The 27,578-nt window shown below is 32.1% G+C and overlaps 1 protein-coding gene across 3 annotated transcripts in view; it reads right to left on the minus strand.

The window, feature by feature from the left end:
* Nucleotides 1-970: 970 nt before the first annotated feature.
* The window catches only part of LOC143223400 (MOB kinase activator 3B-like), a 35,420-nt gene continuing 8,812 nt past the window's right edge, over nucleotides 971-27,578 (minus strand). For 2 of the 3 annotated variants that reach the window (XM_076451344.1, XM_076451343.1), the window contains 5 exons: nucleotides 24,877-24,970; nucleotides 23,630-23,763; nucleotides 21,540-21,655; nucleotides 9,299-9,385; nucleotides 971-7,829 (listed from right to left, as the gene is read on the minus strand). In XM_076451344.1, coding sequence (XP_076307459.1) covers nucleotides 7,782-7,829; nucleotides 9,299-9,385; nucleotides 21,540-21,655; nucleotides 23,630-23,763; nucleotides 24,877-24,970 — 479 coding nt within the window. In that variant the 3' untranslated portion in view covers nucleotides 971-7,781. The remainder of the gene's footprint in view (nucleotides 7,830-9,298; nucleotides 9,386-21,539; nucleotides 21,656-23,629; nucleotides 23,764-24,876; nucleotides 24,971-27,578) is intronic. The other variant, XR_013012901.1, reaches the window with a different exon arrangement.

Below are 27,578 nucleotides of genomic sequence, written 5' to 3' on the forward strand. Positions count from 1 at the left end.
TCCATTGTTGAGAATCAATTCCAGAGTTTGGTGATGTTCTACTGTTCCACTGGAAGACAATGATTCCAAAGGTTTCATTTTTATTTAGTGATTATAAGTATAAATAATCATGATTTTGATGTAATTTAAGTTTGGTGATGTTCTGCTGTTCCACTGGGAGAAAATGATTTTAAAGGTTTCATTTTTCTTTAGTGATTATAAGTATAAATAATCATGATTTTGATGTAATTTAAGTTTGGTGATGTTCTGCTGTTCCACTGGGAGAAAATAATTCTAAAGGTTTCATTTTTCTTTAGTGATTATAAGTATAAATAATCATGATTTTGATGTAATTTAAGTTTGGTGATGATCTGCTGTTCCACTGGGAGAAAATGATTCCAAAGGTTTGAGTTTTCTTTCATAATAATAAGGATAAATAATCATGATTTTGATCTAATTTAAGCATTAGCTTATATTTTATACTACAACATCTGAGTTTATGAAAACAACAAAATAAAAATTTCATATCGTAGAAATGATTAAGTGTCATTATGTAACTATTTTGAATTTTCGATACAATTATGTTACACATGGAGCTAGAAAATAGAAATAAATATCACAAACGACTAATACATATTCGATCTTTACATTGTTTTTACACTTACAACCCAGTGGTGACGTTCAATATAAAATTACAAACCAACTCATGTTTTCATCTTTAAAGTACAATTTTGGACTAATAGCTTTCTTACGAAATATAAAACGATTCAGAACTTTAGAATACTTTAGACAACAAAAGGAGTTGACTGGTACAAAAACCTGTAATAAGTAAGAAATTAAAATTTCACTTTATTCTATAGCGTATATGAAATATCGATTATTACACTATAATCTTTTATGTTACTGTATCTTGGCAAATAAGGTTATTTTAATGAATGTTATACTTATTAAAAATTATAAAACCTAAGTTAAATAAATGGCCAAGAAGCACTGCCATTAACAATTCTACTTTATTATTCGAGCTTCTACAATGCAACCTTCAGAAGAAACAAATTAGGTCTGCATTAAGTTACTTACAAGTGTATTGATGCTTGATAAGGAATGATTTGGAGTCCATCATATAACACGAATATTTCACAAACACTTAAATCCTTTTTACAGATCTTCAGATTAACCAAATTCCTCAAGGAAGAGAATACTTGTAAAACTCTAACAACCATAATGTACTGATGTTTGAACTCAAAAGGACTAACTGAAGTCCTACAACGACTTGTCATATTTACTTCATAAACAATGCTTATTATTTTAAATAGCACACTCCAATTTCATTTATAAGTATTAGCAATTCAATGCACATGCAACTTTTTTCTTTTAACATATATAATTATCTATAGTTCCAAAATGAATGTGTATTATCTCAATATTTTGCTTTTACAGGAGCTATTTATACCCTAAAGGTTCACTAATCTAGTTGCATCATCAATGTATATAAGAACAAATTGCCAGTCTTTACGTGATAGGATATCAAAACACGTGTGCAACATCCAGAACTCTAAGACTAACAATGCTATTGAAGAACATTATGGAGAAAAACATGATACTGCAAGCAGATAAGATTTCATCAGATGTCAAGATCTTGTCAAAATGCCATATTTTTTTGGAAACTAAATAATCCATTTTAATCAAGAAAAACAAAAAAACATCTAAAGTGAATTAACAAATTTTAAGAAAAGCCTTTAGTGAAGAGACGTTAAAAGCATTCTTCACATCTAGAACTCTGACAAAGTCTTTATATACACTCATAACAGTTAAAATATATATTAAGACAGTTTTGTATATGTATTAATATAATAGGATGAAATAATACTCTTGGATACAAGTACAAATATTTTTTTTTAATAAGCAATGTATCCTGTTCTAAACCCTATGATTTTAGTAGTTTACTTGTTGTTTATATATTACATACTTAGCATTGTTCATTAGCTTCAAAATTTTAAATTCAAGAATGTTTGATATTATTTTAAATGTCATCTGAACTTTCTAAACTCAGATATCAACATTCTATTTAGAAATGAGTGTTCCAACTTAGGATTCAACTGGATTAGTGAACTTGTAGGATACCAACAGCTCTAGATGAAGCTGTAATAGCAAAACATTGAGCTAATAAAGTAACATTTTGGAGATCTGTTATAATTTTATTTACCTTCACCAAAATATCTCATAACAAACTCCATTTTGCATTACAAAAAGTCAAGAATAATATGAACAGTTTTTGGATTTTTCAACCACAGAAACATTTCTATCATCATCTAAATTATTACATTTGTTTTAAGACAGAAAAACAAATATTGGCAGTTTTGTTAACTTGCCTACATTTATCATTAAACATTCACAAAAGGGAATCTTACAAATCCTGGACTAAACATATGAAGATTTAAAGTTTCATAACATTTCATTAGATGTCTTTAATTTCACTTTCATTCGACAAATAACAATAAAATGTTGAAAGAAGTTTCAAAACCTGAACTATGATTGAAGTCATGCAGTTTAAAATCACTTGTTGTGTTTAACTATACATTTTAATCAATGTTAACCGAAGCTAGTTACGACTTCTAGGACTCCAACTGCAACCAATTATCAACAAGTCATACAATTTATTCCAACAAAACTTCAGTCATCTTGCACATTATTTACATCAAAACAAAAATTATTTTATACAGTGATGTTACATTCTCCATAAACTTAACAATTTAATATATAATATTAATAAAATACTGTTATACTAATTTTAAGTTCAGAATTTTTCTACAAATAAATAACCTGATAACAGTAAAATGTGAAACTGACAAAGATTTTTGAAGATTTGTACTGTGAGTTTTGTGTTTCAGTAAACACTCCTGAGGAAGCTATAAAGTATAACACTGAGTGTTTAATTAAATAACAACATTTTGGTGTCTTAAGGTAGTCTATTTCTAATATTAATATATCTTCTATACACTAATATGCACTACAGAAATTAAATAATCAAGTTTTCTCCAGCAATAAATAGACCAACTGTTAAAAACAAACTATAAAAGGCCTTAGATGTTTGTAATTTGTTCTTCATTAATTTAATGCCAAATTTTGTCCAAATAAATGTATGAAAGTTACACTAGTTATAAGATACCTAATTAAACCAACAATGACTACACTAATTCCTTCTCAAAAGTATTGTTTCATTTTTTGCAGTTTTAAAATTATCAGAAACATACTATTAATGATTAATTCTACATACTTTAGTTTCTATCTGATTATTTACATATAACTCAATATACATTACCAAAGATGGAAATAAATACAAATCTACCTCAGAAACCTGTTACATCTTACATAAATGTATGCCAAATGTTTAGATGATAAAGTTAGTTGTTTTATTTAAGAGAACGCTATTTAAAATCTTAGTGTAGTTATATTTGTTCGACAACATGTTAAACTTGTGCACAAGAAATGAACACAATACCATTTTATATTTAAAATATATCACCAAACACAGGTTTGTAGTTAAAAAGGAACTTTTAACCATTTTCAAAATTCAACTACTGTAATTCATGTTTGTTATTTTCTTTACGTTTTGAAAACTGAAAATGTCATGGTAGCATGCTCATTTTTTAGTCATGAGTGTGTTTTCTTAGGTTAATGACAAAGAGAATTTGTTCCAGGAATAAAGAGTGATGCAGACAAACTCAAGGTAGACATGATATAATATTTGTTTAGACAGTGGTTGGTGATACTACTGGTGAGTGCACATAATCATAGAACATTCAGATGATGTTATTCACAATTTATGAGACTACCATTTATCTGGTGATAAAAACACATACAAGCCAGAGGAGTTACAATCTTCTATACCTCCCCCCTCAAGAAAGTTAGTACAGAATATTATTTTCTAGGTAAATTTGAGGTAGCATTTTTGAAAAGATTAAAATTCAAGTACTTGGCTTTGTTCTAAGGATATTATAATATCTTATACCTAAAAATTAACATCAAGTTAAGCAAGGATGACACCTAGTTTTGAAAGTTTTAAAAACTGTAATGATCTTGAAACCACTGAACCATTTAAAGGTAAGTGGATCATAAAGTGGCATCCATTCTAAGTAATATGTATAGGTTTATACAAACTATGAATGATCTACTGGCAGTCAAAGAAGCTAAGCTTACAAGATATCTTCTGAAGTTAAATAAAAATGTCAGGGTAGTGGAAGAAATATACCTAAATTAGACCACCTAGCTCACAATGTGGAGTTTTATATGGATTTATCAAAAGTTCAAACCTGGGTGTGAAGTCAGACTAACTTTTTCTGGTGCATCAGCAGGATTTTTTGTACAAAATGAATATTCTGTTAAGGATATTTTTTAATAGCATATGATAGCACTGATGCTTAAAACTGGGCAAACTTACATCCTGAGGAAACACTATTAAACATTTCTTATAATCTTTAAGTTGAGTATGAACCAAAAGTATGATGTTACAATCTCTAAAAATACACTTTCTGTCATATGTATAATTAATGTTGTAGGGATAAAGAAAAACATAAACTGTTTAACACCATAACATTACTTATGAATGATAAAAACATGTAAAAATTGATACATATTATTTGCGAATATCTTAATAGCTTGAATTAAATACTTTGCAAATTTTCTCCAAATGTTAACAATCTATGGGAAGTTAATTTTAATTAATGCCTTCATTAGTGGTAATTAGACTCATACAAGAATATTGGCTAAGTAAGACAGTAATGTCAATAATTGTCCTAAATTTCATGTTGATATTTGCTTTAATGGTGAAATGGAAACAGAATGAAAACAAACTAGACTTACATTTTTAATCACTTACCATAGTTTAACTTGTGAATATTTTAAGACAAAAATAAGTTATTTACGTAGAAAAGAGGTTAAACACTGAATTTAGGCTAAAGTTGAAAAATGTAACTTTTAAAAGATTGGAGCAGCTAGCTACCTTAAAGCTGATGTATGTTTTATAAATAACATTTCATTGTGCTAGTCATGATATCAAATTAATTTTTACCTCTAGACAAAATCACTGATCTTTGTTTTAACCTTGTGTTTGCCGAGAATAAACTTTTTACGGAGGTGTCACAAGAGATATTTTTAAAACGATTTTTACAGTTTGTGACAGAACAATCACATTTTATGTTCCATGTAAAGTCTATTAACACACTGATATAGTTGCTATGGGCTCCAACTTTGCTTACCTTTTTCTACAGTCCTGTCATAAACATTTTAACCTTGTCTATCAAAAAAAGTTATGTTGATAAAACTTTTGTGGTCTTTGACAATGTTGAGTTGGTTATCAGATGTCTCTAGTTTTTAATTATAAACCCTCCATGATATAGTTTACTGCTGAAAATCAACACAATGACAAACTCTCATTCTCAAACATCAACATCTTGAATAACAGTCATATTTACCACTAAAGTGTATCATTAACTTTGACCAGACTTAATTTAAATTTAAAAACTTACTCTTTCAGTTCTTAAAAAACCTCTAGTTAAGATCCCATTACACAGATCTTTAAGACATCAAATAAACAAATTTCCTTCTGTTTTTGTCCCTACTTAAATAAAATCAGCTAGTGGTTTCCAATCTTTTTAAAATACTTTTAAATTACATTGTAAAATATTATAGTTCAGCAAACTTGTGAACCAGCTGAAACCTCCCTGTGGTTTGTTTGTTTTAGTGTAAAACCAGTTTTAGAATTGTTAGTCCATATATTTACCACTGTCCTACAATGGGGCACTTTCTGTAGATTAATGGTTAGTAACCACTAGAATAACCACATAAATACTGAAAATACAATGTCCCATTTATTATTATGTAAAATGTTCCACAGAAAACTGTTACTTTAGTCATAGCCTGCTTAAGCACTATTTTATATATGATGCAAGAAAAACAACAAACCTTTAGAACATTAACTGACAGTTATATTTTTAGGTTCAATTTAAAATGTCTTTATAAAGTATCCTCTATTAAAAAGGGCTCTTCATCTTGAACCCACTGACTATGTTTACTCTAAATGCACAGAGAATGTTTCAAGTCCTACACCATATATGGCACACTTGTATTCAATTGCCAGAGGCAGATCATACCCTATGTGGTGAATCAGCAGTCAATGGGCTAAAGACAAATAATATCCATTAAGTATCTTATTAGTGGCATTTCAGTTCATGTGCCAAACATACAACCAGAAATGTATTGAAATAACTACTAGCAGGCTCTGTACATGAATAAAAAAAACACTGTAATATTGAAACCTACAAAATCAGTAATATTACCAACCAGTGTACAAACAAATGTGATGTTTGTCTATTTCCATTTTTTTTTCTTCAATCACCATTTGTGGAAATAATATTACATTAGAATTCTAAATTTCTTGTCATCAACTAAGAAAACTGGTTCATAACCACAAGATGAGTATGATACCACAACTTTTTCAATTGTGAAAGTACTATAACATGAACTTCGATGATTGTACATGAGGTGGACTTAAATTTTGGTCAAGTTCTCAAAATTAGTGTCACATATCTTGAAAACTACAGGTAAAAAAACTTACTTGATTGAAAATTATGTAAACAGAAGTTTGTGTTTTATCTTCTTGGTGGATTAAGTATGAATAATGCATATGACTAGATTAACTCAAGATAGTCACTGATGAAACTATGGATTTTCTTATCTTAAAAGGTTTATGCAAAACTAGAGGAGACTTTGAAAATATGTTTTAAAAGGATACAATACAAGAACATACAACTTTGGAGAAAAAAATTACATAGAGTACTAGCTGAAACTGCTTTTTAAATGAAGAACATATATCAACAATCCTAATAAAAATCTTATCATCTAAGAAAAAATATGCAACATCTATTGGCATTAAATCTTACTCTAGATGTAATATACCTATATATCAATTACAATAAGAAATAACAGCATCTCAACAAAAATCCACAAATATTTCTAAAATACTAAATCTCAAAGACAGTTTTTAATTCCAGTCATACTAGCTACAAACAGCTTTTGTCCCATACAATATTTTATAGTACATTTTCATGTAAAGACCTCAGTGGAGAGTAAGTATCAGACTACCAGAAATGTTACAGAACAATTTTCTGTACATTTGGAGGTTCAGTTTATGTTTGCCACTAATTTAACACATCTCTATTGTTATTCAACATTGATTTCTACAATAATTGCTTGCCAACTCATTTCTACAAACATATAATTCAAACACTCCATGGGTTATTCATAATTGTAAAATGACTTAGAAATATTCTGGCCCAAAACTAACTCAACAGGATTCTACAAGTTTCATTACAATCAATGCCAGAGTTCAATAAAACAAGAAAACAACTACACATTAACTTCCTGTATATCACATTAAGAATTGTCAGTACCAAAATAGAAAAATATAACACCACCCAGCCCTGAGTTATTTATAAATACCAACATATCAACATGAACACAGTAAATAGAAATGTCACAAAGGACAAAAAAAAGTACAGGACTAGAATTATACACCTGTTGTTTGTACTGCATTTCAGCTTTGGTATTAAAGTAAACATACACATTTAAATATTTAAGTATTCAATATCTTAAGTATTAAGAGGCATATTTTGATATTGACTTATAAATATTCCATGTTAAACCATTTGCCCTGGATGTATAGGCTTAGATAACATTCTGATGTAGTAACAATGGAGCTAAAGTCATGAGGGCTCACACAGGTCCACATTTCTCACATTATACCCTCATCTGTTGTAAAGATGTTCCTTACAAATCCTTTCTGTCATTTCTGCCTGTTAATAAAAAAAAAACCTGTCAAGTGAGAAATGTTACATTTGACTAAGTTCTAAACATAACTCTAATTGTCTATAATCTATACTAAAAAGGTAATATGGAATTACTCGGATAGAAACCTTTCATACAATGCAAAAAAAATCCAGTTTTGTGGAAATATATATACATTTTTACATAAAAAAAAAGAACTTCCCTCAAACATATTTATAAGACACACATTTCACCACAAAGACTCATATTATGGCAACTGTTTATATATTTAAATGAAGTAAAATAAAACTACAAACAGACAAAGAAAGCATTACAAGAGTACAATAAAATATTGAAGTAACTGAAGTTTCCAGACTTCATAAACCCTTTACAGATTCATGTTCCAAAACACATTCATATATGATTTCAGTGTTTCACACTTAAACAAAAAAACTATTTAAAAAGAATCTTGTTCCTAACCAGAACTCATGAAGTCAAGAGAACACTTAGTCATTTGTGATGACGAGAAACCCACTTGAAGTAAAAATGTATTCTAAAAATGGATAGTATTGGTATTAAAACTTTAATTAAAATAAAGTACAGAACAATGTACAGAATAATGTACAGAATACATTGTCATTTGAACTTTAACTACATAGCCTAAAAGTATACTGTATTGTCATTTTATGCATCAACCATCGTTTTTAATCGAGATGGTTTGCTTATCATACACAAACAATTTTATTAGGAAGAAAATTAAACAAAAAATGTTAACTTCCATTATTTAAGGTATAAATGTTTTGAAACTAAATACTTGTGTCTTATTATTTAAATGTGATTATGGAAGACAACAAAAAAGTCAAATTACATCTGTTGTATTTGTGCCCCGAGTTAGAGAATCATTACTTAAAGAGATCAGGGAATTTCACTGGAGTATTTTATCTCATACTGAAGTCTAAACACCCAACAAGTTTAAAATTTATGACACTTAATTTATCTTTTTTTGATTTATTGCTAACATCTTCACTGAATGCGTTACAGCCATGCACCTAATTCTAAAACGAATTTCCTTGAAAAACTTGTATTCTCCTACTTATTTCCATGGTTATATATATGAAATATATTTAACATCATAATTATTTGTGCTATGTAAACTTAGTCCATTTCAAATTACATGTAGATATTAAACATACTGAAATTCAAAGCATTTGATTGTAAGCCATTTTATATATTCTAATAGTATAAAAACTGAAATTGTGATGGTATGTAACTAAATATGAGCTTTCATGATATTAATCAGGTATAATGGTGTTGAGTTAATCCTTATAGTTATATTTCTGAAGTCACATAGTAGTACCAAACATTCTGCCAATATTTGTTTATTTTTATTCAACTCTTGAGACTACAGGTAACAACAAAGTCACCTTATAAATCTTACATTACAGGCTCTACTAAGCAAACTGGAATAAAATAACTAATAATGTTATAGTTTACTTACTAATGGTTCTAATTCTCGTTCACTTACAAGTCCGAATTCAGTGACAAAATAATAGAAATGTTTGTAGCACGTGTTCACATGGGCTTCCTGAAATGACATTAAGAGAATGACATATAATATCATCATTATACAATGAAACATAGAACAAAGCTTGTTGTATTATGAGGAGCATAACAAACTTGAAACAACACGGTATTGTTGCAACAATAACAAACTGGCAAACAATTTATAAATATAATGAAATGGTTCATTTTTTAGGGAACATATTATATGTTTTGACAGAACATTGGTCTGTCTTCTTCAGGTAGAATGTTACCTCAAAACAAACCACTTCATTATATTTATAAACTGTTGTTTGCTAATTTATTAATATAAAATCCTAATGTGCTTCTATACTCAATTATTGTTGCAGTAACACAAAATATATAACCAAGATATTACAACAAAAAATGCAGAATTGCTCCATATAACAAGTGTAGTATTTACATTAACTTATATCCACAACAAACTGCATTTTACAAATTAAGGTAAAACCCAAACAGTGTCTTTAATATCACATCTTGTTAGTATCAATTTTAACTGATATATATTTTTTAAGCAAAGTAACTCACATTGCATGGAGTCTGTGTTACAAAGAGTCATTCTTGGAGTTTAATGAATTCCACTAAAATATAACATCAGATAGTCTACTCAAACAATATTCACTTTTCATGATGATGAGAAACCTACTTCTGGTTGAAAGCAGCAGGCCAGTTAATAGTCTAGATTCATATTTTTTTCTGCAAATCATTTAGTTCTTTATATTTCACATTTCACATGGCTTTTAGTAGTTTTTATTCATAACATCCTGAAACTTTTTGAAAATCTGATGTTAAATGATATACACTATATTTTGATAGTAGCTTCCTAAATCAAATTATCCTTAAAGAGTCACATCAGAGTACACATCTTTCTACAGTATATTAATCTTAACATTCAATGTATACAAGCATGATTTAATTAACATTACTTCTAAAAATCTCAAAGTGTAGATAAGTCTTTGACTGTATTTCAAGCAGCTCATTATTCTTGAGACTTGACACCTCAAAATACAGAAGTATACCTTATACTAGCTTCCTTGATGGGGCATATAAAAGATTTAGCAATATCTAACTAGAACATTTATTAGAATTCTCCTTAAACACATATGCATTAATACAGCACTGTATTTTGCTTGTATTCATAAAATACCAATTATATACTTTGTCAGGTGAATGTATGAGCCCTCTAGATGTGATTATGTAGTCATATCTTAGGACTGCAAAACAACAGAAGAGAGCAAACTTTCAAAAAGGCATGATACCAGGTACCTCTCCAACAGGATCATTGTTATAAAAAAAATTGAATAAAGAATTTATTGTGAAGGAATTGTGTAACATGACTGAGATGCAGATTTAGCTTACCTTTCAAATTTGAAAAACACTTATGTGGTAAAAGGCTAAATACATGTGAATCAAGGTTTTTAGCCTTCATATGCACACATTACTTTAGTACATTATCATACTGGTGCAAAGAAGTAAATAGTGATATTGCTTACTAAGAATTTTTAAACAGTATTTAAGTTGTTGACATTTGGAACAAAAACAAGTTTTGGTTCTTGTGGATGGTTGGTATTGATAAAGACTTTCTGAAAGATGCTTCCTTTCCTTACATAACGGCTTTCTTTGATTTGTGCTGTCTTTTAGTTTTTACTTGTCACTAATCTTGATGCTCCCACATACTTTCACATGTTTACACATGATATAGTTGTGCTGTAGTGTGCAAATGAGTATGCCACAAGCCTCTACCAACAGGAGTGCAGCACATCCTTACAGCACAGCCAACTCGTATAATGTAGAGCACTGTTGTCACTTCAAGATTAAGTAAGAGAAGATGTACCAGAAGTGAGGAGGACAGGTGAGATGTGTCAGTGGAGATAAGCATCTATTAGAAATAAATACATTTGCAATGCAGGAAAATGTTAATATTGATACAATACCTTATATCTTCTCACATAACAGATACTATCCCACAATGAAATGGAGGAGAGACCAGTGTAAGAGTTACCTAGATGACCAATCTTTCGAAGACATCTAAAGAGCATCCTTGGAGTGTGATACCTTTGTGTAGAAGGTCACACTCATGGGAGACCACACCTCATCTGGACCACGTATACTATTCATCTGTTGTCAAAACGTGTTGCTTCATCAGTGGAGAAGAGAGACTACCAACTTGTAATTGGATGTGTCATAAAATAGTGTAGAGCAGCTAGGGTGCATCAGACCATATTAGGTGGTTCAGTTCCAGTTTAAAACCATGCAGCACTGAGTATTTGTCTTCAGTCCACGGTAGCAAGAGAGTCCCATCTGTCTTCTATCTCAAGACTAGGAAGCAGAAGGGAAAGTATCTTCCTTTCCAACAACTCAGCCAGGACACGTGCAGACTCAGTACATGAGCAACACCAGTACACCTGAAAAACTAACTACAGGAAAGGGAAAGGCAAACATGGTGGATAAACTCTATCCCAAAATCAGGCAGCTTGTGGGATTTTGTATCTATTCTGTGGTAGGAGGAGAGTTCCTATCAACCATATGTGTGAAAACTTACATTGGCTTGTCCTATGCTGATCCAACACTAGATCACCCAGAAACCAACATTCAGTGTAAAATCAGGTGGTATTTATCTTCTGGTCTGCAGTAGAAAGAAAATACTCACCATCTACACCAAAAGAACACTACCACCTTACTCTTGACTGAGTAGAATAGGTCACAGAGAGGAGAAAGTCTCCATTATCTACCAGTTTAGTGGCTAGGAACTGGTATGGCAGTGGGGAAGTTCAGAGGAAATGCAGCATTATAAAGACAGTGCAATAGGTGACTAATCAGTGATGTAAAAAAAAACCATTTGTAGAGAAAAATATATGTGTAAAAATGGTTCGTTTGGGTTGAGAAAATTTTAAGTAAAGGAGCAAACAACGTTTCGACCTTCTTTGGTCATCTCCTCTACGTAAAAAATTTTCTCAACCCAAACGAGCCGTTTTTACATATATAACAGGTGACTAAGAAACCCCTATTTTGAAAAGTAGGCTGCTACCAGTTTACTCAACTAAGATCACAGGGAAAGGCATCAATCCTGACACTACTTTACTCATTCTAGTCCATGAGTTGGCACAGTCCTTATTTATAAAGCAAGATATCACAAGGGAACCTCTAGAGGTTTCGTTGAACACCTTATCTCTTCAGTGAATGTTGCAGACTTGTATGACTATATGGTGCAGATTTAAAATTAAGTATACCTAGACAGGAACCACTCATCACAGAGCAGAATCCACAGATGTAGAAATGGGCCACTGTAAAGGTAAGAAATAAAAAAAGTGAGAACTTATCCTGTCAAAGCCTATATGGGGTAGGGAGAATGGCAACAGGCATTAAGCTATAGCTAGATGAGGAAGAGTGACAAATAATGTAGGTAGTGTGCAACAAACATTTGAGGTGTAGTCCATGCACAAGCCTGCTCTATCTCTAATAAATGACAATGAAAGAGAGCAGCCTGGGAAGAGTTGAGATGATCAATTTGGTTAGAAAAAACTTCAAAGAGGTAATGAGAATCTTCAGACAATGATACAAAAGCCTGATAAACAAGTTGATGAAACCATCTGATAAAGGTAAGAGGAGAAAGATCCTGGACAGAGGAGGAGTTCCATGAGATAAAAAGGTGAAAACTGGAGCTACGAAAAGAAGCCATATAGGCAACATAACAATGAAGCAGCAGCACAAAACAAAGAACATGACCAGAATCAGAATGGGAGTATAAGGAAGAAATAGACAGAAGGGAATCAGGATCAAGATACTGTTCTGTTCATGCATCAGTGTTTTGGTAAAAAAATTAAGATCAGAATAAAGAAAATATTAATAATTATAAACAAAGCAAAAAACATCAACAGCAAATTCATACTAGATCTAAGATGAGCACAAGGTGTGAAAAAATAAGTCTTAAGGGAGAAATGGTCAAAAGAGTAAGAGGTTAAAGGGGGGAGAGTTAAGGCATGAAGGACAACATTGAGGTTTCAATCTAATAGGGCAACAGGACATAGTAAAATAAAGGCAAAAATAATGAAAGTAGGAAAAAAATGACAGGAGAGGAAAATATATTGCAGAGACAGTAAAAATGAAAAGTATTGGACAAGGCCATCTTATATCCAGTAATGATATAAAGAGATAAGCCACTGTCAAAGAAATAAGTACTAAAACCAGAAATACAGAGAATGGTTGGGAAGATAAGAAACCATGACACAAAGACCAGAGACAAAAAATGCACCATTTACATAGGCTAGTTGATTGTTTGGCATTTACCAGTTCAAAGGAACTAGGTGCCAAACATGCAGTAAGAAAATGGAAATGTGAAATTGTTATGAAAGGTAAAAGTAAATCAAGTTTAAACAAACCAATGTTCAAAATTTGGATAAAAATTTAAATAGAATTAAAAAGGTCACTGGCTCATAAAAAGTTAAAAATGCAGAGAACTTAGTGTCACCATCAGCATTAATACTATCCAACATCAGGCGATAAAACCTATAGAAAAAGCATGCCTAAAGTAGTGCTGCTGCTCATGGTCATAACAATGGCATGAGAGTAAAGCATGGGCTTTTATGACTTAAGTGTCAGAAAGGTCACATATTGGTGGACCAGTCTCAGATAAAAGAAACCAATGGGTTAAAAAACTGTTACCAATGTATAGCCTAGCCAGGACAACTTCCTCCTTCTGATCCTCACTGAAACAAAATGATCAAAGAACAGAAGGTTTGATCAGGAAAAGCTCATTATAATGTTCCTCACTCTGTGTTGACTGCCAACTGGTGTGAAGCCAAAGCTTCAATATACAACTGTAGTCCATGTACGGGATAGGCACAGCTGTGATGGCATCAAAGCAAACAGACTTAGCTGTGATGTCAGCAAACTCATTCCTGCAAATAATGACATGGCTAGATATCCAGAAAAACTAAACAGAACCAGAAGATAAAGAAAAATGGGCCAGACATTTTAGAATACTGAAGAGAACAGGTGAGAACTAATGCTAAGCAATTCCAGGGCCAGCAGAGAGCTAAGAGAGTTGGTGAAAATAGTGCAACTGATGTACTGCCCAGCTTCTATGTGATCCATGGTATAAGAAATGGCATACAACTTGCAGTGAGCACAGAAACTGTAGAGAGAATCCTGTGAGTAACCATCAAGTCACAACAAACTATGGAAGATCCCACAGAGTCTCCTTATTTTGAACCATCAGTATAAATGGAAGAATGGTTAAAAAGACGTTTGGTAAAGAGAAAATGGTACTTCTAATCAGGAGTACCTACCTTTCTCAAATGACAAAATAAGGGCTGCAGGTGGGAATGGCAATAAGCTATTGTTGGATGGGCTGATAAGAAGAGACAGCAGAATCATCCAATGACACATCAAGCTCAGTCAGCTGCACCTTGATACGAAAACCAAAAGGGGAGAATAGCAGACTATCTATTCTGAAAGCATAAAGCACAGTGCAGAAGGAAAAAACAACCTCAGGTGAGATGCTGTGATAAGAAGTGAAATTTGAAAATAGCAAATATGAAGTTTGTGGGACTCTGTACTAGACAAGTGTGGCAAGCCCCCCATGCAGAGCTAAAGTCATAGGTAGTGAATGGGGTCTATAATCTTCAAGGTTGAGGTCCTGGAAGAGCCATAGACCAGAAACCCATGGTCCAGTTTGGAGCAAATGAAAACATGATAGATCCTGAGCACAGGACATCAAATCTCTCCCCAAGAGGTAGAAGAGAAGACAGAGGATTTTCAGTGCCTTCATACACTTGATGCTTAGTTGTTTGATATGAGGAAAGAAAGTCAGTTTATGACCAAAGACAAGCTCCAGAATTTTGACTCAGAGACCACAGAAAGCACAAAATCACAGAGATGGAGCTTGGAATCAGATGTATACCCTGTTGGTGGCAAAAGTACAAGCAAATGGTTTTGGAGAAAGAAAAGATAAAACCATTTGCTGTGCTCCACTTCAACAAGCAACTGAGGGCAGCCTGAAGCTGTTGCTCAATAAATCTCATGTTCAACAACCAACATGAGGTGTGAAAGTTGTCGACAAGAGCCCATTTTTCAACAGTTGGAGAAAATTGTGTAGTGATAGCATTAATCTTGATAGTGAAAAGTGTGACACTCAAGACACAATCCTAAGGGACTCCAAATTCCAGTGGAAAAAAATGGGAAAATGTTGAACTCACATGAACTTCGAATCGCCTATCCAGTAAAAATTTCCAGATAAAAATGGGTAAATGGACACACAACCTATAGAAGCAGAGATCCTGCAAAATGCTATACCTCAATTTAGTATTGTAAACCCTCTCAAAATCAAATAACAAAAAAACAAGATGATCCTTCTTGAAGGCTTCCCTGACTGATGTTTCAAGTTAAATTATGTGCTGTGGAGTGCTGCTGATGAAACCCACACTGAGTAGGCAAGAAACAGCAGCTAGGTTCAAGAAACCAAACAAGGCAAGCATTAACTATCTTTTGTAAGACCTTATAGAGACAGCTAATCAAAGCAATTGGATGATAGTTAGAAGGAATCTTGGGATATCCCTCTCAGGCTTAGAGAAAGGAAGGACAGAAGGCCAGCACCAAGCATTTGGAGAAACATTCTCTTGCTAGATCCAATTAAAAACAACCAAAAGAATAGCAAGAGAAGCAGGAAAGAGATGACAGAGCATCTCATAGTAAACATCATCAAATCAGACTGGTTTATTGCCAGACTGATGACAAGCAAGCTGTAGTTACAGCAGTGTAAAAGGACAATTATAATCATAGAAACAATCAGCCTGAAAGGAGAGAGGCAAATGTTTTGTGGAACCAAGAACACAGGGGAAGAAGTGTTAGATTCACGAAAAAAGCTGTAGCCAAGAATGCAGATGATGCTCTGGACATCAACTTCCTAGCCACTGGAGGGCAAGACTTTCCAAGTCTTTTCTGATATGATTTTGGAACTGGTTGTAGAAGAGATGATAGTTGTGAGCTTTTGGCTTTGACATCTAGCCTGCAGTGCATGGACCACTGGAATGCAACGTGGTTCAAAAGAGTGGAATATTTGTAAAAATATCCCAGGTCTGTTTTTAGGCTTTCCATGCCTCCTAGTATGCAGGACTATCATGGATGGGGATAATGGAGAAATCATGTTAGTCTTATGAATGTATCAAGCAACTGCCTGGATGATACAGTCAGTCAGTGCTACCATGTAGTGGTCAATCAATAGCAGAAAATGGTAGGATCAAGTTCGGGAGAGTGGGGAAAAAAACCAGTTGGTCTGGTCTAACTTCCACCAATGCACATGGGTTGGGTGGCATCAACCATGGCCAATCTCCCTCAGGACAATAGGAAAACTGCTATTGCCCTGCAGGTAATTGTCAAATCAACAAAAAAAGTGAAAAAAGCAGACACATAGATCAAATGGCAGTAAAAACTGACTAGGTGTGTAAAAATAAGTATAAAAACCAGTACTGAAAAGAGAAAGTTCATAATTCGAGAGCATAGGCTCAATGGAACAACCTCTCCCATCAATATCGGCACCATCCCAGAGAGGATTGTGTCCATTAATGTCTCCCAAGATTAAAAATGGAGACGACAACTGTCCAGTGAGAGCATTAAGGTCTGATTTATCATAACTCTCTCCATCAGACAAGTACAGAGAACAAACATTGATGGTACAATCCAAGGAAGTATGGATGGTAACAGCTTCAAAGGGTGTATTGAGTTGCAAAGACACAGTATGCACATGTTGGTTGACCACCAGTATCACCCCTCCATGCACTCATTCATCACACAACTACTGAATGATTACTGTATCAACAGGTTTCAGAAATGTTTCCTCTAAGGAAAGACACACAGAATGATAAGAATCAACAAGACCTTAATGTCATCCACATTTGAATAGAAACCTTGACAGTTCCAAAGTGGCCATTTTTATTTGTATAGAAAAGAAATGGGTGGAGAACCCTTCAGTTTAAAATCATGTCATTTTTCTTTATTAGAAGGATATCTATTGATCTCCATGAATTCTGCACTGGATCAAGTGGACAGATCTCCATCAGTAGATGTAGATCCCAGAGACTGAGGGTGTGAACAAAAATACTTATTCTACATCTTCAGGCTGGAGAAGGTAGACATGAGCATATGTCAGAAATCAGGGCCAAAGGAAGTGAATCCAGGCAGTCACTAGAAGGATTAATAGAAATATAGATGTGAGTAAATGCCAAATAGTCAACTCACTTAACCACAGAGGGTGAAACACACTTCATGTGGTTTTAGAATAACTCTGATGGAATCACGTAAAGATCTGTTTGCACTCATTGTTGCAGTGGCACGTTGTACAGCAGCATCTGTCTCATACAGAGTTGGGGACAAAAACTTCTAAGCCTCAGGGTAAGAAATGTTAATAGTCTTTAAATGCTATACATCTTTCTACTTCACCCACCTAAGATAAGAATAAAAGTAAGGGGGTGGGATTCCCTACATTAGATGTAGTGAGGTTATAGTTCACACCCATTGGCATTGTTGTCTTTGCCAATGCAACGAGCACATATCAAGAACCATAACATGACACCTTTGACTATCCCAACCACTGGTACTGGAAATATTGTAGAGGGTTAGGAATGTATGGTTGTACCTTACAGTTCAGATAACCTACCTTGACAGAGGCAGGTGGACATGGCAATGTAAACATAAAAATTAACATGTCAGTCAGCAGTATAATTCCATATTCACTAGTAGAGATACAGTGCACAGCAAAAACACCTTGTTTTAAGAAACCAGCAAAAATCTCTGACTCAGGGATATTCTTAAAATTACTTTCAATGATCACTCTTCAGGAGGATTTAATAGTAGAATGAGAAGTAACCTCAATGGGAATATCCCTCAATGGCCTTAGAATTCAGGAGGAGTTCAGTGTGTGTTGATGTAGATGTTTACATGAAGATAATCCCAGAACACAGCTTCTTTACAAACTTAGGACAACCAACAAGCCTCTCTATGCAAGACTTGGTCATTTACAGATGAGTTATTTTTTATTACTTTAATTTTATTTGGATGTGGGGATCCATATTAAAAGAATAATAATTCAATGACCACACCCACCATAAGGTCCTAACATGGGAATGCACTACATTGCCAACCAAGGACACTGCAGCAATGACATTGTTTCACCAGCTTTAGACAATGTTCACAACACCTGTTGAGAATGCCCAATGCTAGTACTTGGTTGATCTTGCTCAACAGGACCAGCTGATTGACCCTGGGAGGCCACTCCAAGACCACCTGTTTAAAGTGGAATGTTGGAGTTGAGCCCCTCAACTAACAAGATTGTCTCCTCTCCATCACGAATGAGTCACCACACATGGCAAACATGTGGGTGGACATTCAGATCCCAGAGAAAGTAAACTGACAAGACAGAACCTTCTCCAACAGATCTCTTCACCACCTACATACATACATCCACACACCAAGGGGTTATTTTATATTGGTAATTCAGAAAGAAAGAAGAAAAACAGAGTTAAAAAAACAAGAAAACTACTTGCATAGAGACTTCAGAACACTTTGCAAGGGACTTAACTAAAACCAAACAAGGAGATAAAGTGTGGCTACAACAGAATGAAAGATGGAGGAAAGAAATTGTCATATTATGGATTAAGAAAGCAGGTTTAAGGGTGAATACCATAGTTGTGCAGGCAAGAAGAGCAATAAGGACTTAACATAGAGTGGTTTGAGTCAGAGTGAGAATCTAGAGAAGACAGATGGAAGGATAAACATACACGTAGAGATTGGAACAAACACTTGACTGAATGCATCCAAATCCAAAGGATGCAGAAGAAAAACTAGGTATTGAGCTAGATGACAAAGGCACCCAAAGATGGGTACTCAGCTGAGAACATAATACCAGAACACCTGAGGAGCAAGAGACCACTCTATCACTAGAAGCTTATTAGGATGAACAATAGATTCTCCATTAAATTGGAGACCTGATCTTGGTAAAGGAAATGTTGAGACTGCATTTGAGACTCTAATTTATAAACACATCATGGTCAAGACATCCTTTGCCACAAATGTGGAGCCTGAAACCACAGTACAACTAAGTGTGGTTGGTTCTATACCAGAAACTGTAGTTGTAATAGGAATTCATCATGTGCAAAAAAAAAACAAAACTTTCCACAGGAAAAGTTAAAATATAAACAACCACAAATATAAAACTGTCAAAAATGTTGCAAAAAATTAATGTAAACAAAAAGAGCTGAGAAAAAACTAAGCACAAATGCAATCAAGAACGTCAAATCGTTCTAGTATAGGAAGAGCTATACTAGAAGGGTGTGTATATCAATCCTATTGATGGAGGGTTGCCATATGCTCATTTGCATGCTATTGTGAAACTAAACTATGTAAAACATATGAGGGTACACAGGAACACTAAGACTAATGGAGATGAAAAATTATGCATATAGAGGCCAGCAGAAATTAAAGAAAGCTACGATGTGAGAATAGATATAGTATCATACCAAAATTTAGACAAAGCTAAACAAAAAAGAAGCATGGTTTAATAAAATACAACAAAAGATGTTGCATTATGTTTGATGTAGTTTGCATTTATATTCTTAGTTTATCTCTACCAAATATAAAAAAACTAAAAGAAAGCAAAAAAAGTTATTTCCTGAACCAAGAAACTGAAATCACCATTCAACAAAACACAAAAGCAAAACCTTTGATAACAACATATATTTCAAGTTTCATTTCAGACAATCGTAATAAAACATTCAGAGAAAAAACCAAAAACTTGCTTTCATCCAGTATATGTTAAAACAGTGACTTTGGATGGCAAATGTAGAAACTAACTCCATAAAATGAGTAATGAGATACAGGCATGAAATTTAAAATCCAAGTATTAAAAAGAGGGCTGCTTTAACCAAAGGAAAGTATAAAAGTAGTGCTAAAATTGTTTTAAATACTCCCCCTTCTCAAAATAAAAAGAAGTGAAGTTTGGTAGGGGAACCACAGTATTAGTTTTCTAAGTATGCTTTTCAAGAAACAAAATTGATTATTAGTAATTATTATTCTTAAAAAATGAAAGAGTACACTTTCTTTGAAGAAAGAGTTACTTTCACTTTGCAAATTCAAAGTATGGTAATATCTTTCAACACTGTTGTAACCAGAGGTAAAAATTATAAATAGGTAACCTTAGATAAACTGGTGTAAAATTAAAAACACAATATTAAATTTTGATTTACTCTATCTATCACAAGCAATGACGCTTTGTTTATTACTGGAATATTAAAACTAAAAGAGGTAATTAAATTTAGACAAGATCAAAATGAAGGACTGCATTACAAACAGCGAATCCAAATCTCTGACTATTTATAATAGTTTGTTATAACCAAAAACATGCTGAAAAAATAAAAATAAAGTGCTACCATTTGCAGGTAAGTAAGTTGAAAACTTACCTTTTAAAGTTAGCATTTCAGCCCCCAATATGGTAGAAAGGCACTAACTGATAGCCCAGTACATGAATTATACTAGTATGAAGGGTCCCATCCAGTTATTTCTTGGTGGTGGTTGTGAGCTATACTAGTTAATTTATATAACTGAATGGGATCCTTTGTACTTTGGTGCTGGGCTACCAAATAATGCTTTTCTACCATAATAGGAGCTGGAATGCTAACTTCAAGATGTAAGTTTATTTAGCTTACTTCCAAATGGTAGTACCTTTTTTTTTTCTTCTTTACTTTGGAGAGCAGTCACCTTCCCACATGCATATGCAGGTAGTGAAGATTGAAATAGATGTGGAACATAATGAGCTTGAGCACCCACATCTCACTCTCCTAATTTCTATTTCTGAATCTATTATTTTAATTTCTGTTGCTGTTCCTTTAATTAATTTATTTTTTATATATATATATAATCAAATCAAAAGCTACCTGCTTTTGTAAACAAGTTATATATTATATATAAATAAATATATGAGACTGATGAATGGAGGGTAAGACTGATAGACAGTCTATCCCCACCACAATACGAGTCCTACTTCTTCAGTCACCTCCAAAACTTAGGGTACATTTTATATACCACATTATAGCTTGTACCCTGCAATCCTTTCAATCAGTGCAACATTATAAAAATAGAAATATATACATATAGACACACACACTTACAGCTCCAATAGCCACCAAACTTTCAAAGTGATGTATGTAGACATGAACAAAAACCCTGAACAATCTTGTGAGAATCTTCTTACATATGGAAATGAAGTTCTTCGGAAATGGCACATCTAAAAAACAAACATTTGAAAAAATAGTGTTGACGATCTGCATACTCTCTTTTTTTTAATATATATATATGAATACATAAAACTTTAAGATGTGTTTATTTGCTATTATGTATAAGAAATTCCAGAATACGAAATAATCATTAACATATATCACAAATTAGGTTTATCAGCTCAGTTTAAAAGAAAAAAGAGTGCACATCTTTTCTAATTCTTATTAGAATTCCAAGACTCCCCAACTAACTCTCAAATTACCAACTTCTTTTAATATTGTTCAACATGGGATCCATATATTTCATAACACTGAGTAACTTTATGTTTCTGACTTTTAAAAATTGACCAAGAATTGACCAAATGAGTAAATTACTCATTGTTACTGTAAAGTACACAGTAGACTCCAGTAAAATTAATGGTAATATTAAGAATTTTTTTGTTTACATTTATATATGTGACTAATATGCCACTATGGACCTTGTAACTAGCTAGTATACATGAGAACCAAGAGGAATGATGTAATGTATTGTTCTACATAATTTTACATCAACATCATTATAATAAGTCAAGAACTATTAATTAATCATTACAGTTTAAAAATAATTAATAGACACATACTAACCAAAGATTTAATTACCCAACAGGGAGGCTACTCTTATAGATTAACAAATATGTACAGCAAGTCAAAAGTTAAATTCTATCTCATTTCAATAACCCTAATAAAAACCTTTAGAACTATTAGTTTTTTTACAATTAACTTGATCAGCCAAACTACTTGCATAAATTAAACAAAGCAACAAAAACACAAATAACACAGACAGCCAATTAAATAAACCATTCTTGCAGATAAAAAATTATAATACATTTTTCTGTAGTTAACAATGTTTTTGGACATAAACCCAATAATAACTTGCAATGCTCAGCCAACATAAAAGATTTAGGTTAGTCCATACTCCATACATCAAGCTAACTATGCAAAAGGATAATAATGAAAAATTAAAAACAGATATATAAAACACTCAAACCAATAGTATCAAAGAAAGTAACATTAATGAAAAAATCAGCATGTCTTACTTATGGAATACAAACAATTGTTACCATCAAGCACTATCATAGATTTAATGTTCATTGAACAACTTATCATTATAACCATGTATTAAAACAAAAATGTGTAGTATCAAAAACACTGGATGAATCATACTCAACTAAATCTAGTGAATTATACTTTCACTACATTCCAAAAATCCAAAATGAATATTCATTGAACTAAAATGGAGGTACAAGTGTTTGAATTTCTTAAAAATATTTTTATCTATTTGCATTGGATTTTATCTTATTATTAGTTATAATTATTATTACTGTCCTAATAGGATAAGTTGAAATCTATTGATATTAATGTTTTTAAAAGTTTAGGAGATTGGAATACATAAATCCTCATATTTTTAAAATCTTCTGCTTGTAGAAAAATTAGGACAAGTTTTATTAGATAACTCAGAGATGACTCCAATTAATGTAGCATTACTTTTCTTATAGGGTGGTCAGCCTAGGGAATAGTTTGCATTAGGTGTGGTGGAGGCTACAATAACAAAGTAGTGTGGGAAGGAATTGGATTACTGTTTTACATATCACAGTTTAACAAAAAAGAAGTTTCCATGTGTAAGTTGGAATTGAATGGTAGTAGCAATGGAACCCTTTGTTATCCTTTGGAAATAAAAGTCAACAACCCTAAAATACAAGTCATTATTCCATACTAATATTCATGTTTGACTATGTTCATTACTTAAGTCCAAAGTCAGTTACTTTTATCAATTTCAAATCAAGTAAAACACCAAGGTGGATACGCATCTATTAATTCAAGGAACAACCAGCAGAATAAAAACTGCTACTAACAAACTTTTCTTCTTGCAAAGTTCATAATTTTTTTAGTGATCAACTAAACTTAGTTTTATAGTACTTTGTATCAACTTGATTGGTAAATCTTACTGACTGTTACAGGAAAAACCTCATCATTATTTATCTGAACTTCCACCCAGTCCATCAGAAGAGAAATGTACTGTGTTGCAGGTAGAGGAGTAGGCTTCTTGTACTTGTTTCCATCAGCCCAAAGGTATTCAAATCTATAAAAACCGCAAAAAATTTAAAATGGTTCTTTACCTACAACATGAAAAAGTTTCTAATTAATGACATATTAATTAATTTTAGTTATGCTCTTAGTTTTTTAGGTTCATCTGTACATGAAAAAACAATGTACACAAAGTCACTGAAAGATCCATAGTTATATAACAAGATAAGAAAATAAAATGATTACCTCAATCACATTTATGCTTTAATTTGTAAGTGTAGAAAGTATAATTATTCATCATTGGAAACTGTAGCTATATTTATAACCTGAATACTAAAAATTAAGTTCATCATGTAATTTCTTTTACTTTTAAAAGTTGTTGATATTTTATTGAGAGTAAAAAAGCTGAACCTCATAACTCAAACACACCACTTTTATCTCAGCACTTAGAAACTGAAGTCCAGCTAATTTAGACAGAGGTACAGTTGATTTTGAATATGATGGAATGATCTAGTATATCATGTTCTTTAACATGCATGACTAGGTTCATTGAACAATAACCACAGTTAGTTAAATAACACATCAATAGGAAATTCAGTAAAAGTGAACAAGTGGCATTCACATGCTTAGTGGTAAATTCAGTTAAGACATCAGTAGACTAAAAGTTACATGGTAAAGTCTGAAGAAGCATTAGCAACAAAAAATCTACTAATTCAAAGTTTCACTCCTCAACTTGGGAGTGAAATATTTATATACCACAGATAAGCATGCATGGATTATAATTATCAACATAACACTGCTACAAGCCAAACAACAAATACACAGTACAGAGCATGCAACTGTTTAGTTTCACTATAGATACTAGTTTAAACTTAAACAAGATTATTAAGTGAGAGATATGTAACTTATTGTTACTAGATGGTATGCATATGTGTAATGATTATGCACCCATATATGTCTGCATTTGAAGGAAGAAATAATGCTAAATTAATTCTTCACAATATATATGTAACTGTAATTAATATACAAGAATAAGAGATATTACAACCTCTCAAAAGGTTATTACATACATAAAATTACAGCAATAGTTTGGCTAGACTAGTTTTATATTTACTTTGTCATATCATGCCTCTTACAAGACTAGCTGAGTATTTTGGTTTTTCCTTACTTTGGTCCACCTGACATAGTGGGGCATGTGTCTTCCTTGCAATAATCTGTGACAGTGCCATAGATCAAATTGATACGATTGAAGAAATCAACCACTAAAAAACAAAATACAAAATTCAACTATATATAAACACACAAAAGTAAAGTCATATTAATTAACATGGTGTCGAATTTTTAACTTTTTTTTTTTTTATCGAACATTATTCCAACTTGAAATGCAAAGTGATTAAAATTAAAAGTATTATTTTCAATATTGTATTTATTGTAAGATACCTCTTTACTCAACAAGTAATAAATCCTGCTGTGAAAGATATAATTTTATGCTTTGTTTTTCAAACTAAAGGGAATATATATAGAAATTCAGTCATACAGGAGGACTTGAAAAATAGTTATCATAGCATTACTAATTTTTATGTTTTTAGTGAAACAAACTGCAGAATAAACAAAGTTATATTCCTTGATGATGAGAAACTCACTTGAAATAAAAATGTATCTCAGAACAGCTGGTATGGGTATTAACACTTATTAATAAAGCAGAGAACAATGTTTTGACCTTCCTAGGTCATCTTCAGGTTAACAAAGAGAGTTTGCAACCTACTGTTGCCAGGCACACCTTAAGAATGAGAGTATAATGGGTAAAGGATTGTAGAGGGCATTGCAGTTAGATGTTAAGTTATTAATTAGTATAGGTATAAAGGTGTTCCTTTTTGTGGGTTTAATTTTGGTTTTAGTTGTTGTATTAGTGCTTCTTTGATTTTACATTTGTTTATATTTCTTTCCCTACTTAGTATATGGGTGTTTTCTATGGTTATGTTGTGTTTATTTGATGTGCAGTGTTCAAAAATGGCATGAAGGTGTTTTTTTTGTGTGTTCTTTGAATCTAGTTTCCATTTTTGTGCTTGTTTCTCTGAAACAGAAGTCATAGCAGTTGTTGCATTGTATTTTATAAATAATATTAGTGTTGTGTTTGACAGTGTAGTTTTTACAAAGTATGGACTTTAGTTTTATGCCTGGTTTTTGAATAAATCTCGTGTTTACTGGAATGTTGTGTTCTGTTACAAGTTTTTCCAAATGTTGGTTATTTTTTCCCTAATGTTGGAAACATATGGTATGCAGCAGCATAAGATTTTGTAGTTTGTTGTATCTTGGGATTTATTACTGTTTGTTGTTGAACTAGGTGTGTGCATATAATTTTTTCAAACAGTTTTTTTCTTCTCTGGTTTATTAATAAGTGTTAACACCTATAACCAGCCATTCTGAGATACAAGTCACATTCCTTATTTTAGAAAAACTAACTTCCTAAAACTACAAAATACTTTGAAAAAGTGGGTGCTAATCTGAACAGGAAGAACAAATATAATGAACCATGCAATGTTGTTTGTTAGTTTAATCACTGCAGTAAAAGAAAAAATAATATATTTCTACAAAAATGTTTACATTCCAGCTAAACTCCCTTCTAAAGAAAGAACAAAGGAATTAAACTTCTAATAACATGAAATTCAATTATAAAAATGGTGAATGTTGAGGGTTTGTTTTTAATTGAAAAAGTTATTCATAAAACTAAAAAAGCTTTATAAGAGTTTTGAAGTTTAAAATATTCAATTTGACTAAAAAAGTTCTATTCAGTTCTATTTTTTTAAGTTTTAAAAAAAATCCAAAACAATAATAATCCCTTAAAAGATTTTAAAGGATATCTTATGATGGAAGAATGGAGCATGGTTGAAATTGAAAACATTTTTTCCCAGTAATTTTTACAACTGAAGAAATACTTTCAGAAAACAAAGTTTTTGGTTTTTATTAGATTTATTATAAAAATCTTCAATAACCTTAGCAAAAAGGCAGTGGAGGCTTTAATAATAGTTTTCCATAAGTCTTTTAAGCATGAGGGAATTCTTTATGACCAAAATATAAACATTGTGAATCTTTTTTAAAAGAAAAGAACCTAGGGAAAATATGTTAAATTACATGCCTGTTAGGGGCTTGTCTTCTGTTGTTACTGTTGAAATCTGTCATCAGAATTTATTTAGAAAAGTATTTAAAAAGCTGGCATTTAAATAATGATTTTGCTTGTTTACCAATCTGTTGGTTTGTTTTTTTTTAGACATAGCATCTACATTCTTTCAAGAATAAAACCTTGTAATGTTGTATATTTTAACCTTCAAAGGGTATTTACTACACCAAGAAAAAATTGAGAGCAAAGACAGATGTTTATTGGATGGTACGAAAGTTGAATGCAGAAACACTGGTTTAGTGATAAAAAGCATGGGGATTTTTCTAATTGGAAGAATGTAACTAGTGGGGCCTGTTTTAAGAACTTTGTGAAATGATACTACTGAAAATGCTTCTCTTATATAAGCAAATGGACCTGTATGTGAAAGATGAATTCTAAAATAGAAAAACATGAAACTGTGCACTTTAGATACTGAAATATAAAAAAAAAATTCTTTTTTTTCAAAGTTAGTAACAGTACTGAGAAAAGTGGAAAATAGATTTTACAGTTATTACTGACAAAATCTTTTATCCCTATGCAAAAAGTTTAGATCTAGTGAAAAAAAAATCAATTACAGATATTTTTCTATTTATAATAATTTTGAAATTAAATCAAGAAAATTGTTGTGTTATTGATTATAAGTCTTCTAATTTGGAGTTGTGTGTAGGTAGTTTTAGTCCCTTTACAACAGGAAGGATACTGACAAATTACGT

Source organism: Tachypleus tridentatus, chromosome 8 (assembly GCF_004210375.1).
Source record: "Tachypleus tridentatus isolate NWPU-2018 chromosome 8, ASM421037v1, whole genome shotgun sequence".
NCBI classification, from domain to species: domain Eukaryota; kingdom Metazoa; phylum Arthropoda; class Merostomata; order Xiphosura; family Limulidae; genus Tachypleus; species Tachypleus tridentatus.